General features: G+C 50.6%; 1 protein-coding gene across 1 annotated transcript in view; it reads left to right on the top strand.

The window, feature by feature from the left end:
• LOC124594376 (juvenile hormone acid O-methyltransferase-like) overlaps positions 1-14,865 on the top strand; it is a 131,763-nt gene that overhangs the window by 92,030 nt on the left and 24,868 nt on the right. The window contains exon 4 of the mRNA XM_047132745.1: positions 3,301-3,451. Within this exon, the coding sequence (XP_046988701.1) occupies positions 3,301-3,451 (151 nt within the window). The remainder of the gene's footprint in view (positions 1-3,300; positions 3,452-14,865) is intronic.

The raw sequence follows: 14,865 nt of genomic DNA on the forward strand, positions 1-14,865 counted from the left end.
GATCCAGAGCTCTATCTCGCTGCACAAAGATTGCCTGTGGTTCCACAGTTTCGTTTCCTAGGTCTTCTTTTCGACAACAAGCTCACTTGGCTGCCCCATATCAGACTCCTGAAGGTAGGATGTTTCCGTAAACTCAATGTCCTTCGCTTCCTTGCCCACTCCTCCTGGGGTGCGGACCGTTCCCTCCTCCTCCGTCTTTATCGTGCTCTAGTTCTGTCACGTTTGGACTATGGTTGTCAAGTTTATGGTTCAGCTGCTCCTTCCACGCTGCACGTGCTGGATCCAGTCCACCATCGTGGTATCCGTTTGGCCACCGGTGCCTTCCCTACTAGCCCTGTTGATAGTCTCCTGGTTGAAGCTGGGATCCCCCCCTTTCTGTTCGGCGGTCCCAGCTTCTGGTGTCTTATGCCCTTACTATCCGTTCTTCTCCCGCTCATCCTTCCTATTCTATCCTATTCCCAGACCATGGACGTCGCCCGCCTGACTCCCGCCCTCGGGCGGGTTTACCGGTTGGGCTGCGCCTTGCGTCTCTTTGCTGTGATTTTCGGCTTCCTTCTTTGTCCTGTCTTCCTCGCTCCCTCCCCTCCACCCCTCCTTGGTTAGTTCCTCGGCCTCGAATTCGGATGGATCTCCGCCGCGGTCCGAAAGATTCCATCCCCCCGGTGGTGTTCCGTTCCTTTTTCCGCCAAATTTTATGGGAGTTTCGGGATGCTGTTGTTTTTTACACTGATGGCTCTAAATCTGCTGATCATGTTGGGTATGCCTTCACGTCCTTTGTTGGAACGGAAAATCATCTACTGCCACTCTCATGTGGGGTGTTTACTGCGGAATTGATGGCAATTTCCCGGGCCCTTACCTTTATTAAACAATCCCAACACAACCGCGTTTTGTTATGTACGGACTCGTTGAGTGGCCTTCTTGCTATTGACCGGTGTTTTTCGCGCCATCCCTTGGTCTCTGCCATCCATGACCATCTCGCTGATCTTCACCGTGCTGCTTGTTCCATTGATTTCCTATGGGTCCCGGGCCATGTGGGTATCCCGGGTAATGAGCTCGCTGATCGTTTGGCTGGGGGAGCAGTTACTTACCCCCCGTTTTCTGTAACCCCTCCTGCAGCGGATTTACGGCTTCACATCAAATCCCACTTTGCACAGTCATGGGCCAATTCTTGGGAGGCTACTCCACTGTCTAATAAACTTCGTGCCATTAAGGTGAATCCAGGCCCATGGCGTTTTTCCTTTAGCCTCTCCCGCAAGGACTCGACCACACTGTGTCGTCTCCGCATTGGCCATACCAGGCTGACCCATGGTTTCCTTTTGCGTGATGAGCCACCCCCGCTATGTGGTTGTGGAGCCTTCCAGTCAGTGGCCCACATTTTGGTTGAATGCCCCCTTCTTTTGGCTCTGCGTGCTAAGTACAGACTCCCCCACACTTTACCTTTGATGTTGGCTGACGATTCCCGGATGGTCTCTCTGGTTCTAGGTTTCCTCCGGGAGAGTGGTTTTTATTCTCAGTTTTAAAGTTTTTAATCTCCCTCTGGTGTTGGGGCGGGGCGGTGAGTGTTTGGGTGTCTCCCACTGTAGGCAGTGTTCAGAGATTCCCGATTCACCTCCCTGACCGGAATCCTCTTTTCTTTCCCTTTTACTCTGTTTTTACCCCTTCTTTTTAAGGCTTGGTTAGTTTTTCTATTCCCATCCGTACTTTCTGCATTATAGCAGTTGTACCTTTTAAGACACAGGTGGTCTTGCCTATGCTGCTTCAGCATAGTGTTGGGTCCGTTCTCTTGCCAACTTCCTCCATTTGTTTTTACTAATGACAACGTGACTGCCCTTTTACGTTTCCCCTTTTTCTGTTTTATTTTTCTGACTACTGAGATGTCCCGTTAGCAGAATGGAGTCTATTTGAAACAAGGGACTGATGACCTTGCTGTTTGGTCCCTTTAACCTCAAACAACCAACCAACCAATTCTCCAGAGGCAACATCTCCTCAGGGTTTTCAACTGCGTTTGACTTTGGGTGCTTCCTCATCTCAATGACGAGACAGTACAGTTATTCCAACCTTAAGCCCTGGAAGAACCCAACGTCTCTCGACAGCTACCACCCGACTAGTCTGATAAATATACTTCGTAAACTGCTCAAGACAATGGTTATTATGAGATTGTTTGGTACTCGAATCTCGGGGGCTTCCGTCCCCATATTAGTGTGGCTTCCAGGAACGACGATCGCCAACTGACGCATTACTTATATTGGAAACAGCAATCCGACCGGCTTTTACTAACTGCCGGCACCTTGTTGTGGTTTCCTTAAGCACACAAATGGCATGACTGGGTCTGCGTCTTCCGTGGATCCCATCGGAGAATGGTATCCCACTGGGTTCTGTGTAAAGGGTCACTCTTCCTCATAGCCATCAATGGGCTTGTAACCTCTGTTGGGCCAGTTGTACGTAGAGATTTTTGCATCTCGTGCCGCTCCAACTCTGTAGCATCTGCTGAGCGCCGGCTCAAAGGCCCCATCTGAGGGGGCTCTGCGTGGGCCATCTCCCATGGCTTCCAGTTTTCTCCCACCAAAATGCAGGATGTGCATTTTTGTCGTCGAATCACAGTACACTCCGATCAAGATCTTTATTTAGGTGACCAGCTCCTCGATTTCATAGCAGTTACGTTTCTTTGGCCTTATTTTTGATAAAAAGCTGATGGGGGGAAAATAGTAGTCTGTCCCATACATTGATACATTGTAGAGTGCAGACTGTACCTGTCTCCGTCTTTACTACGCTCTAGTCTTGTCGAGACTAGATTACGGTAGTCAGGTTTATGGCTCAGCTGCTCCTTCTACGCTGCAAATACTTGACCCTGTTCACCATTGTGGGGTGTTTCTGGCTATTGGTGCCTTTCGCGATAATTCCGTTCGGTCTTCGCAGAAGTAGGGTTTACCCTTCTCCGAATACGACAAAGGCTACTCTCGGTTTCTTACGCAATTACGATATGCCACATTCGCAAATTCCCTGACCATCCCGCGTACCCTGCCCTTTGTGCAAACTAGGGACGTCTTTGTCCTGACAATCGTCCAAAGGTGGGATCGACGACGATTGTAATGCCTCACTGCCGTCTGTCGGAATCTCTACTCACTGGAATGTGTCCTATGCATTTCCTCCCACAATTGTCTTCTTTCCAAGTAACCGCTTTTTTCAGTATTGTGACGTATGACATGGTAACATTGGCAAAACATACAGAAAAATTTTTATTGCGTAAGTATATTCATAAAATAAATGTAGCAGCTCTGTAATAATTCTCTATTTCCTCAGGATGTGAATAACTACCTGCCTTCTTACCACGCGCCGGCAACAAATTGGCTGACTGACGTTGCACAAATGAACTTCAAGGGATTTGAATTGTTGACATGGGTGCCAGAGAACCACGCATTCTCTGTTTTCAACTCTCTAGAGGAACTGAAAGGTATGTGAGATTAAATACAACTAAAAAACTTAGTACTTTCTGCTAGTCCTTCCATTAAAGTTGTTCGTCGCGGCGATAAAACGCCATGTGACCTCCAACCAGTCTCGATATGTAATGCCTCTATGGTGGGTTGAGAGCAAATTTCACTGTTTCATGTTAACACCTTCTCTTTTGCACTGACTATCTTGAGTACACCCTTTAGAGTTGCCCACTTTCTTTCAACTGCTGAAATTAGTATGAAAGGGGGCAGTGATAGAACAGAGGGTCAGGTGAACATACAACCTAGCAGAACCTAAAGGTCAAACACGTCCAAGGAGTGGTTACACATTCCACCAGTTATCACCTTCTGGCGTACTTCCCTTTAGACTTGTTATATTTTCCCGAGTTTCACATAATTGAGATTTTAATTGGAAATTGTTCTTACCAAATACAACTAAATTCACTTGTTGTTGATGGCCTCCAAATAGAGGAGAATGTTCTTATGTGAACAGTTAGTCAGCAAGGTTTACATCCGTGCACAGTAAAGCTAGATGAGAACACAAACGAACCATCCCACACAGTCGCTAAATTTCAATCTGAAAGTGTCCTAGCTACAGGAAATAAAATACTAAAACATTAAATATATAAGTATATAAATACAGTCCTCCAGCAGTTTATTGTACATAGACGATACTCAGGAGGCGGAAGACAATATAAATGAGGTTCCAGTTCTTTCAGATGACTTAAAGACACAACACACATAATAAAGACAGGCTGGCCAATGATCCACACGCTTGAAGTCATAAAAGAAACTTCGAAGCTCCACGAGTAATGATGGACAGGAGCACTACGTCAGTAGTGTGTGGATAAGTTCAGAATTTGGATCTGATAGGGAGGGAGGGTTGGGGTAGTATGTGCAGTTGTGAAGGTCACTGGCCGGATGGCTTAGTGGTCAGTGTGTGCCTAGTGAGCAAGAGACCCAGGTTTGTATCCCAGTCTGGACAAATTTTCAAATTTTCCCATTGGTGTAAACCATTGCCCACTAGCAGTTAACCGCCAGTAATTCCTTGATAACTTTGTTGATGGAAGATTTGAATAAATTAAATGTTCCTGTTAAAATCACTGAAGGGTAGCTAATGAAACGACGCTGTGTTGACGGTTTCAAAATTGTTAGCAACGCTTTTCGAACGGTGGAACATTGAATGTCCAACCATTATAACAGATCTTACACTGCTAGAGGATCGCAAATTGTATGCAGCATTCTCAGAAATGGCAACACTAACTTAAACAATTCGCGGCGCAAATGGCCATTGGCCTCTCCAAAGAGCAGTTCCTAAATCACCAGTTAATTCGAACTTGAGATTAACATTCGGCTCCAGTGTGGAAAGAGGACCTCTCCATATTCCTTCGAGGCATAAATATCTGCAAAGAACAGCAGTACTATTGCTGCTTTTCTGATAAGGCAGCTTTAACTGATGGACTGCTCGCATTGTCCAGATCCGTATTGACTGACGGCAATTATAATCAGTCCTACATTGCCATACCAGTACTGGCGCCTGATGGCAAGTCAAGGCACTAACACTACTAACAATACAAATCCTTAATTTAATTGTCCAGGATGGTTATAATTAGAGAATGAAGAGACTTCGTGTATAACCTACGAGAGTCGTAATCTTCATATGTATTTAACAATGGATGGCATACAAATAGGTAAGGTGTAAAATGTGTGGTGTAAAAGGCCTGGACAGGCTTGGGGACTGACTGCAACTAGAGTATGGCTTTTCCTTCATCACACCCCAAGAGATGAGTAGCCCCATAACCCTGGCCGCCTTGTAGCCCTGAGAAAATTTCCCTATACTATCTTCATAGCAGGCTGAGTGGACGTGCAGGGACTGGAACGTGTAAAAATCCATGATCCTAAATGGGACTTCAAGCTCTTTAAGCACTCTACCACGCCCCCTATGTTACAGGGTCAAATGAAATGTAGAATACGAATGACCATCGAAGATCTTTCTTGTAGTTAAGAAGACAGATATGATTATTTTCTAGGTAGGAAGTCAAGGATTGCATAAAGAATAGAACGTAAACATTGTACGCTTTTAGCAAAACAGCCTCTCATGCGAAAGCACATGTCGAGAAATCACTGGAAAAGTGGGGCCAAAATTACCACAAAAGACAAAATAACAGAAGTTTAAATACAAATACGAGGCGGTATCATCAGGAACAAAAACGCACGTAGAGTGTAAGTACTTAAAACATGTTTCCGAAAACTCACAAAAGTCAGCAATAAAAGAAAAATTACACTCCTGTGAAAGTGCAGTAAAGAGTATTTTCAAAAGACTGGACTCAGAGACGTCACATGCCAGACGAGTCAGCAGCCTTAGGAACCGTATTCCTTCAGCTTGGCGCCAGCTGGCGTTGATCTCAGATCTCCCCCCTGGCCCGAGGTATTCCTGCTTGTCGTAAGAGGCGACTAAGAGGAGTTTCAACCGTTTCGGCATTCCAAGTGATGTTCCCCCTTGGGGTTTGACCTCCTTTTTTCAAAATTGTACAGAAGTACGAGCCATTTGGGGAAGGACACCTCACGTGGTGTATCACTGGTCCTCAGTGCACTAAGACCTTGGCACTCAGCATTGTAACGGCGTTGTAACCACACCCACTATTCCTCCAATTGGGCCTACACGCCTGATGGGCTGCACGCGTTACGCCCATAGTGCGTCCCCATCTGCACCTACGATCATAATGGACATTCCATGGCACCCGAAATACAGCACGGTAGCCAGCCCGTTGTGTTGGGGTCGTCATGTACCCTCTAGGTTGTAGCCCCCTGACAACACCGGGATCGTACTGCCGATACCTGAGCTGCACCCTCCCCACATCGGCCAAGGAGTAGATATCCGTCTCTTTGGGGCAGCAGGACTCCCGGCAATGGTCATCCTGCCAGGTGGCCCTTGCTGAGGCTGGGTGGCGCCCGTGGGGAGAGCCCCTGGTCGGAGTGGGTCGTATCGGAGTGGACGTTTCGCAGATGAAACGTAAACACGTATCAGGTAGCTCTGCGGCCAAGTCTTTCAAAAGGAAAGGTACTGTTTCTAGTTCTGGTTCTCCTGCCCTTTCCCCCTTGGCCACTCCCTTGGAGGAAGTACAGGCCTGCTGGCTTGGGGCGAATTACTTCCCCCACTATTTAGTCCGTTCTCGGACCGATGGGGGGTCGTTCGCCAGCTCCAAGCCCATGTTCTTTGTCCAGCACGTCGACGACATCTTCGGGGAAATCGAGGCTCTCAGTAAAATGCGTTCGGGGTCTGTTCTTAAAAAGACTGCCTCTGCCACACAGTCGGCGGCGCTCCAGGCGTGTCACAGACTAGGGGACATCCCAGTGTCTATTGTCCCGCATCTGGCACTGAATAGGACGCAGGGGGTTACGTCCCGCCTCCTATGTGCTGCTTTCGGTGTTCGCGCTTTGGGCACATGTCGTCACAGTGTGAGGCTGAGCCCCTTTGTGGCGATTGTGGACGTCCTCTTCGTGAGGAACATACATGCACCCCACCACCTCAGTGCGTCAATTGTCCTGGTATCCACTTGCCTAGATCTTTAGACTGCCCCGCATATCAGAAGGAGAAGAAGATTCAAGAATTAAAAACTTTGATCCGTCTCTCTTATTCTGAGGCCAAGAAGTAGTATGACCGCCTACATCCCGTGACACAACTGCGTTTGCCTCAGTCGTTTCCACTCCTTCCACAGTATCCTCACCCCTATCCTGTCCCCCCTCCACCTCACCCCATCCGGGGTCCATGCCTCTGCCTCCCAAATCCCTCCCTTCCAAATCCTCCTCCCCTCATGGCCCATGCCCCCTCTGCCCCTCCGCCGCCTGAGAAGCGATCCTCCTCTAAGGCGTCCATCGGGGAACCGTTCCGGACCCCAGCTTCTGAGGTCTGGGGTGCCAAAACGGACCCCGCGCGTGAGGACGTTCTTTGGGTCCAGCCTACCATCCCTGTGCCTCATCGGACTTACAAGAAGGCCTCCAAGAAGTAGTCTTCATCCCCCTCTCCACCTCGGTGCGTTTCGTCTGACGCTCCATCCGCGAGTGGCTGCTCCCGGCCGTCATCAGTTTCGCTGGGACGCTCTGCTGCCAGGCGCTCAGCTGGCCTCTCGTCGGCGAATGATGCTGCCCCTCCTACGCAACCCGGGAAAGCGGCCGCAGCTGGCGACGACTCGATGGAACAGGATCCGTCTCCCGCCGGTTGTAGTGTTGTTCCCTCGAAACCTGGCCCTCCGCAGCCGTCGAGGTGACCAGCTCTTCACCCGTTTCGTTCCCCCTTTTTTCTGACTAGCGATGGCTTTGTTATATTGGAACATCAGAGGTATTCGATCTAATCGGGAGGAATTACAACTGCTCCTCCACCTGCACTGTCCACTCGTCCTTGGTCTCCAGGACACCAAGTTGCACCCAACTGACCGTATTGCTTTTACCCACTATACCTCGGAGCGGTCTGACATCACCCCTGTGGACAGTATTCCAGCTGATAGTGGGTCATGTTGCTCGTTCGGGACGATGTATATTACCATCCCATCCCATTGACGACCCCACTCCAAGCAATAGCTGTCCGTATTACTCTTTCTGCCTTTACTTTTTCTGTTTGTACCGTCTACACTCCATCGTCATCCACAGTTAGTCGGGCTGACATGATGCACCTGATTGTTCAGCTTCCTCCGCCGTTTTTATTGTTTGGCGACTTCAATGCCCATCATCCCCTTTGGGGCTCTCCTGCATCCTGTCACAGAGGCTCCCTCTTGGCGGATGTCTTCAACCATCTCAATCTTGTCTCCCTCAATACTGGCGCCCGGACTTTCCTCTAGGACTCCACTCATACCTACTCCCACTTGGACCTCTCGATCTGTTCTCCCACTCTTGCCCGTCGGTTCAAGTGGTATGTCCTTTCTGACACCTATTCGAGCGACCACTTCCCCTGTGTCGTTCGTCTCCTGCACCACAACCCATCCCCACGTCCTTCGAGCTGGAACATACCGAAAGCTGACTGGGGACTTTACTCCTCCCTAGCGACCTTTCCGGACTACGATTTTCTCAGTTGTGACAGTCAGGTCGAATACCTCACAGCTGTTATCATCAATGCTGCCGAACGTTCCATTCCTCGTACTACCTCTTCTTCACGTCGCGTTTCCGCCCCTGGTGGAATGAGGGTTGTAGAGACACTATCTGTGCTCGATGACGTGCTTTACGCACCTTTCGCCGCCATCCTACGTTGGCGATTTGTATTGGATGCAAACGACTCCGAGCGCAATATCGTAGTCTCATCAAAGACAGCAAAAAAGCTTGTTGGGCCTCTGTCACCAGCTCCTTTAACAGTTTCACTCCCTCTTCTGTCGTCTGGGGTGGCCTGCGCCGGCTATCGGGCATTAAGGCCCACTCCTCGGTACCTGGCCTGACTTCAGGTAATGAGGTCCTTCTTGATCCTGAGGATGTCTCCAACGCCTTTGTCCGCTTTTTCGCGGAGGTTTCAAGCTCCGCCCGTTACTACCATGCCTTCCTTCCAGGAAAGAGGCAGAAGAGGCTCGGCGACCTTCCTTCCACTCACTGAATCTGGAAACTTACAATGCCCCCTTTACTATGTGGGAACTCGAACGTGCGCTTTCACTGTCCCAGTCCTCTGCTCCGGTGCAAGATGCCTTTCACGTTCTGATGCTGGCACACCTTTCTCCGGCGGACAAAAGCTTCCTTCTTCGTACCTACAATCGCGTCTGGACCGAAAGTCAGGTCCCCATGCGTTGGCGTGACGCCCCATTTCTCTTACAAGCTGTGTCTGTAAGGTGATGGTTAATGCTGGTTAATGCTGGGTTAGTCTGGATTCTTGAATCTCGACGGCTACTTACTAATGTCCAATGCGGCTTTTGTCGCTGCCGCTCCGCTGTTGACCACCTTGTGACCTTGTTGACATTCATCATGAACAACTTTTTGCGAAGGCGCCAAACGATAGCAGTGTTTCTCGACTTGGAGAAGGCTTATGATACCTGTTGGAGAGGAGGTATCCTCTGCACTATGCACAGGTGGGGCCTACGCGGTCGCCTGCCCATTTTTATTGATTCCTTTTTAACGGATCGAAAGTTTAAGGTACGTGTGGGTTCCATATTGTCCGACGTCTTCCTCCAGGAGAACAGAGTGCCTCAGGGCTCCATGTTGAGCGTAGCCCTTTTTGCCATTGCGATCAATCCAAGTATGGATTGTATTCCACCTAATGTCTCAGGCTCTCTTTGTCGATCACTTCGCGATCTACTGCAGTGCCCAGAGAACATGCCTCCTGGAGCGCTGCCTTCAGCGTTGTCTAGACAGCCTCTACTCATGGGGCGTGGCTAATGGCTTCCGGTTGTCTGAAGAGAAGACGGTTTGCATCAACTTTTGGCGATATACAGCGTTCCTTCCGCCATCCTTACATATCGGTCCCGTTGTTCTCCCATTTGTGGAAACAACTAAGTTTCTAGGGCTCACGTTGGACAGGAAACTGTGTTGGTCTCCACATGTCCCTTACTTGGCGGCCCGTTGTACACGTTCCCTTAATGTCCTCAGAGTGCTTAGCGGTTATCTTGGGGAGCGGATCGCACTGTCCTGCTTGGCTTGTATCGGTCCATAGTCCGATCGAAGCTGGATTATGGGAGCTTCGTCTACTCGTCCGCTCGGCCATCCCTCTTACGCCGGCTCAACTCCGTCCACCATCGGGGGATACGTCTTGCGACTGGAGCTTTCTACACTAGTCCCGTCGAGAGTCTTTATGCTGAAGCTGCCGAATTACCATTGACCTACTGGCGCGATGTACTGCTGTGTTGGTATGCCTGCCGGCTGTTGTCTATGCCCGACCACCCCTCTTACCAGACCTCCTTCGCCGATTCTCTCGACCGTCAGTACGGGTTGTATGTGTCTGCCCTGCTGCCCCCCGGAGTCCGCTTCCGTCGCCTGCTTCGACAATTGGGTTTTGCCCTCCCTACCACCTTCAGAGAGGGTGAGAGCCCGACGCCACCTTGGCTCCAGGCTCCGGTTCATATTTATCTCGACCTCAGCTCTCCCGAAGGAGGGTACTCCGGCTGCAGTGTATTGCTCACGGTTTGTCGAACTTCGCGCTCAACTTGCCGTTCACACCTTTATTTACACCGATGGCTCCAAAACTGACGATGGTGTCAGCTGTGCCTTTGTCGTTGGGGCCGCCACCTTTAAATACCGGCTCCTCGACCAATGTTCGAGCTTTACGGCCGAGCTTTTTGCTCTCCATCAGGACGTTCAGTATGCCCGCCGCCACCGCCATTCATCGTATGTACTCTGTTCTGATTCACTCAGTGCTCTTCAGAGCCTTGGAGCTCCCTATCCGGTCCATCCCTTGATTCAACGGATACAGCAGTCCCTCCATTCTTTCGCTGATGATGGTTCTCCTGTCAGCTTCCTGCGGGTTCCTGGACATGTAGGAGTGCCTGGGAATGAGGCTGCGGATGCTGCAGCCAAGGCTGCAGTCCTCCTGCCTCGGCCAGCCTCCCATTGTGTCCCGTCATCTGACGTTCGTGGGGATGTATGTAAGAGGCTTGTGTCGTTCTGGTGGGATGCTTGGTCATCCCTCCAAGGAAACAAGCGCCGGGCAGTAAAACCGCTGCCAACTGCTTGGACAACCTCCTCACGACCATCTCGGCGAGAGGTGGTTCTTCTGACCAGGTTGCAGATTGGGCATTGCCGGGTTAGCCACCGCTACCTGCTCTCCGGTGACCCAGCCCCGCAGTGCCCTTGTGGTCATGTATTAACAGTGCGACATGTTTTATTGTCGTGTCCCTGTTTTAGTCACTCGTGTTGTCCTGTCTCTGCCATCTACTTTACAGGATATTTTAGCTGATGACGCTCGAGCTGCTGCTCGTGTTCTTCGTTTTATTACTTTGAGTGGCTTATCCAAAGACATCTCTTTCACTTACTTTATCTGCATATTTGTAAGAACTTTCTGGTGTCCCACCCCCCCCCCTTGAGTTTTACTATATTCTATGTGCTCTAACAATTGTGACTGGGCGCTAATGACCTCAGTAGTTGAGAACCCTTAAACCCCCCAAAGAAATCTCGGATCTAGAAACAAAACATAACGTTAACAATGTACATAACATCGAGAATGTCCCCCCCCCCCCCCCAGGGGGTCCACAACTCTTTTGTGGACACGTGCGTAGCGAGCACGGGACCCCGAGCTAATGTGGCCCTCCTTCCTTTCCGGGCTGCATACCTTCCCTTCCCTTTCCGCATCCCTCCCCGTCCCCCATCTTCGCCCCCCCCCCCCTCACCTCTGTCTCTTTCCTTCCCTTTCTCCCCCTCTGGGAGTATGGTTTGTGCCTACGTCCGGAGACGGACGCTCTAAACTGTTCCAAATTCCTTGCTTTTACACTTGCAAGTCCTCGTCCTTCCTCTGTCCTTCTCTTTTCCTTCCCTCTTCTCCTTGCCCTTTTCTCCGCTGCGGCGTTTGAGACCCCCTTTTCTTTCCTTTCCCTTTCTCTTTTTTCCTCCCTGTGCGTGTCTGAAGGCCGACCCACGCACTTCCATGCGTAGCCGGTGACGGGGTAACGCGTAATTCCCCGCCCCGGGTAGACAGGTAGGACATGTACGTACCACCTGCTAACGGCCAGGCCCAGGGAGGGGTGATTACCCGAGCTGATACCTTCCGAAAGTGCCGATTGGTCCCTCCCTCCGTTTGTCGGGAGGTGTGACCTGAGGTGTCAACAATCACCTAAGGCGGGTGTGCCCTCGGTGAGGGCCCCCACAAGGGAGGAGCGCGCCATCGGAGACGCCGGTAATTATGGGGGATTCTTCCGCAATGGTTTTCTCACCTTCCACTATGTCTGCTCACAAACGTAAGTTCACTGAGTCTCAGCCACAGACGGTTCTTCCATCGTTGCCACAGTTCCTTGTTGTTTCTCGGTCTGACGAAGGTCACGACTTCTCCACGGTCAACCCTTTCATTATTCAGAAAGGTGTCGACGCAATTGCGGGTCCTATATAGTCTTGTTCCAGATTATGGAATGGTACCCTGTTGTTAGAAACACACAGTGCCCTCCAGGCTCAAAAATTGCTGCGTACTTCTCTGCTCCACACCTTCCCTGTGCGGGTGGAACCGCACCGTACCATAAATTCCTCGCGTGGAGTCGTTTATACACGCTCCCTCGATGGATTGTCTGACGAAGAAATTCAGCACTACCTGTCTGACCAGGGCGTCACCGCTGTTCATCGGGTTATGAAAAGGGTTGACTCGAACATCATTCCAACCCGCACTGTCTTCTTGACATTTGACAAAGTTCAACTCCCATCAAAAATCAAAGCAGACTATGAGATAATTTCCGTTCGCCCTTATGTCCCAAACCCTACGCGTTGCTATCGGTGTCAGCGGTTCAATCACACCAGCCAGTTCTGTTCCAATCCGGCCAAATGTGTTACGTGTGGCAAGGATGCCCATGAGGGTGCTTGTCCACCTCCAGCCCCTCACTGCATCAACTGTATGGGTGACCACGCTGCTTCCTCTCGAGATTGCCCCGTTTTTAAGGATGAAAAGCTCATCCAGGAAATTAGAGTGAAGGAAGAGGTGTCGACCTTTGCTGCTCGAAAATTATTAGCCAGTCGACAGCCCACCGTGCCTCAGACAGGAAAATACAGCACTGTCCTTGCTTCTCCTCGGCCAACAAAGGAGGCAGCCACGCAGACTTGCGACCTCACATTTAGTACCACGGTCGTCAGATCGGCCAGCGCAAAGATCGCCCGTTCAACCTCACCACTTTCGCCTGCCCACTCTATGGCTCACCCTTCGTCGGGTTCTGCTAAATCTCGAGCCCAAAAGTCAGACGCCAAGTCTTCGAAAAAAGAGCATATTCGTGAAGAGTTTTTACGTACCGCAAGTTCGCAACCATCGGTTCCTCCTTCCTCTAAACATCATACCTCCAAGAAGGCTGCGAAGAAGCACAGTTCCTCTCCTTCTCCGCCAAGGCGTGTCCCATCTACAGCACCACCTGGCGGAAATCGCCCTCGGCCATCTTCTGTGTCGCCGAGGCGCACTGCTGGTGGCCGGTCAACTGGCCGATCGTTGGTGGCAGGAGCTGCTCCTGACCAACCTATGGATCAGGATCTTCTGCCTTCGACTGAATGCCATTCCATGCTGTCGGTCGCAAGCTCTGAGCAGTCGTTGAGTTGACAGCACCCTTGGTCCCGTTTATCCATTTTCTGTTCACCCTATGTCCATTATCCACTGGAATATCCGCGGTATTCGCGCCAATCGGGATGAATTGTCGATCCTCTTACGATCCTACTCGCCGGTCATCTTCTGTCTTCAGGAAACAAAGCTGCGTCCCCATGACCGCTTTGTTCTCCCTCATTTTCAGTCCGTCCGATATGACCTCCCCTCTGTTGAAGGCACTCCAGCCCATGGAGGACTCATGATTCTGCTCTATGATACTCTCCATTATCACCCAATCCCCTTAAGCACTTCCTTCCAAGCTGTCGCCGTCCGTCTTTCCCTTTCTGGATACACGTTCTCTCTTTGTACGGTATACATTCCATCGTCTACACCACTGGCACGAGCTGATCTCCTTCATCTTCTTGATCAGCTTCCACACCCCTATTTGCTGGTTGGGGACTTCAATGCCCACCACCCGCTTTGGGGATCTCCACATCCTTGTCCACGTGGCTCACTATTGCTAGACGTCTTCCACCAAGCGGATCTAGTCTGCCTCAACACTGGGGTCCCCACATTTTTGTCTGCCTCCACGGCAAATTTATCTCATTTGGACCTTGCGGTCGGTACTGTTCCGCTAGCTCGGCGCTTCGAATGGTTCGCCCTTGATGATACACACTCGAGTGACCACTTTCCATGTGTTCTTCGACTGCAGCCTCAACTGCCATATATGCGCTCGCGACGCTGGAAGTTTGCCCAAGCCGATTGGACACTTTTTTCGTCTCTAGCGACATTCCATGACCGTCGCTTTCCCAGCGTCGACGATGAGGTCACACATTTTACCGACGTTATTCTCACAGCTGCGGAACGTTCAATACCACGCACCTCCGAATTGCCCCGGCGCCCCCCAGTTCCTTGGTGGAACGAGGCATGCCGTGACGCAATACGTGAGCGGCGACGTGCTCTTCGCACTTTCCGTCACCATCCAACCTTGGCCAACTGTATACGATACAAGCAGCTCCGTGCGCGATGCCGTCGCGTCATCCGCGATAGCAAGAAGGCAAGCTGGAAATTCTTTACTAGCTCATTTAACACCTTCACTCCCTCCTCGGAAGTTTGGAGTCGGCTTCGACGGTTCTCAGGAGCGCCTAGTTTCTCCCCGGTCTCTGGGCTCACTGTCGCGCATGATACCTTAGTGGACCCCATCGCAATTTCTAACTCATTGGGTCAGCACTTTGCTGAGATTTCGAGCTC

This window comes from Schistocerca americana, chromosome 2 (assembly GCF_021461395.2).
Source record: "Schistocerca americana isolate TAMUIC-IGC-003095 chromosome 2, iqSchAmer2.1, whole genome shotgun sequence".
Taxonomy (NCBI): domain Eukaryota; kingdom Metazoa; phylum Arthropoda; class Insecta; order Orthoptera; family Acrididae; genus Schistocerca; species Schistocerca americana.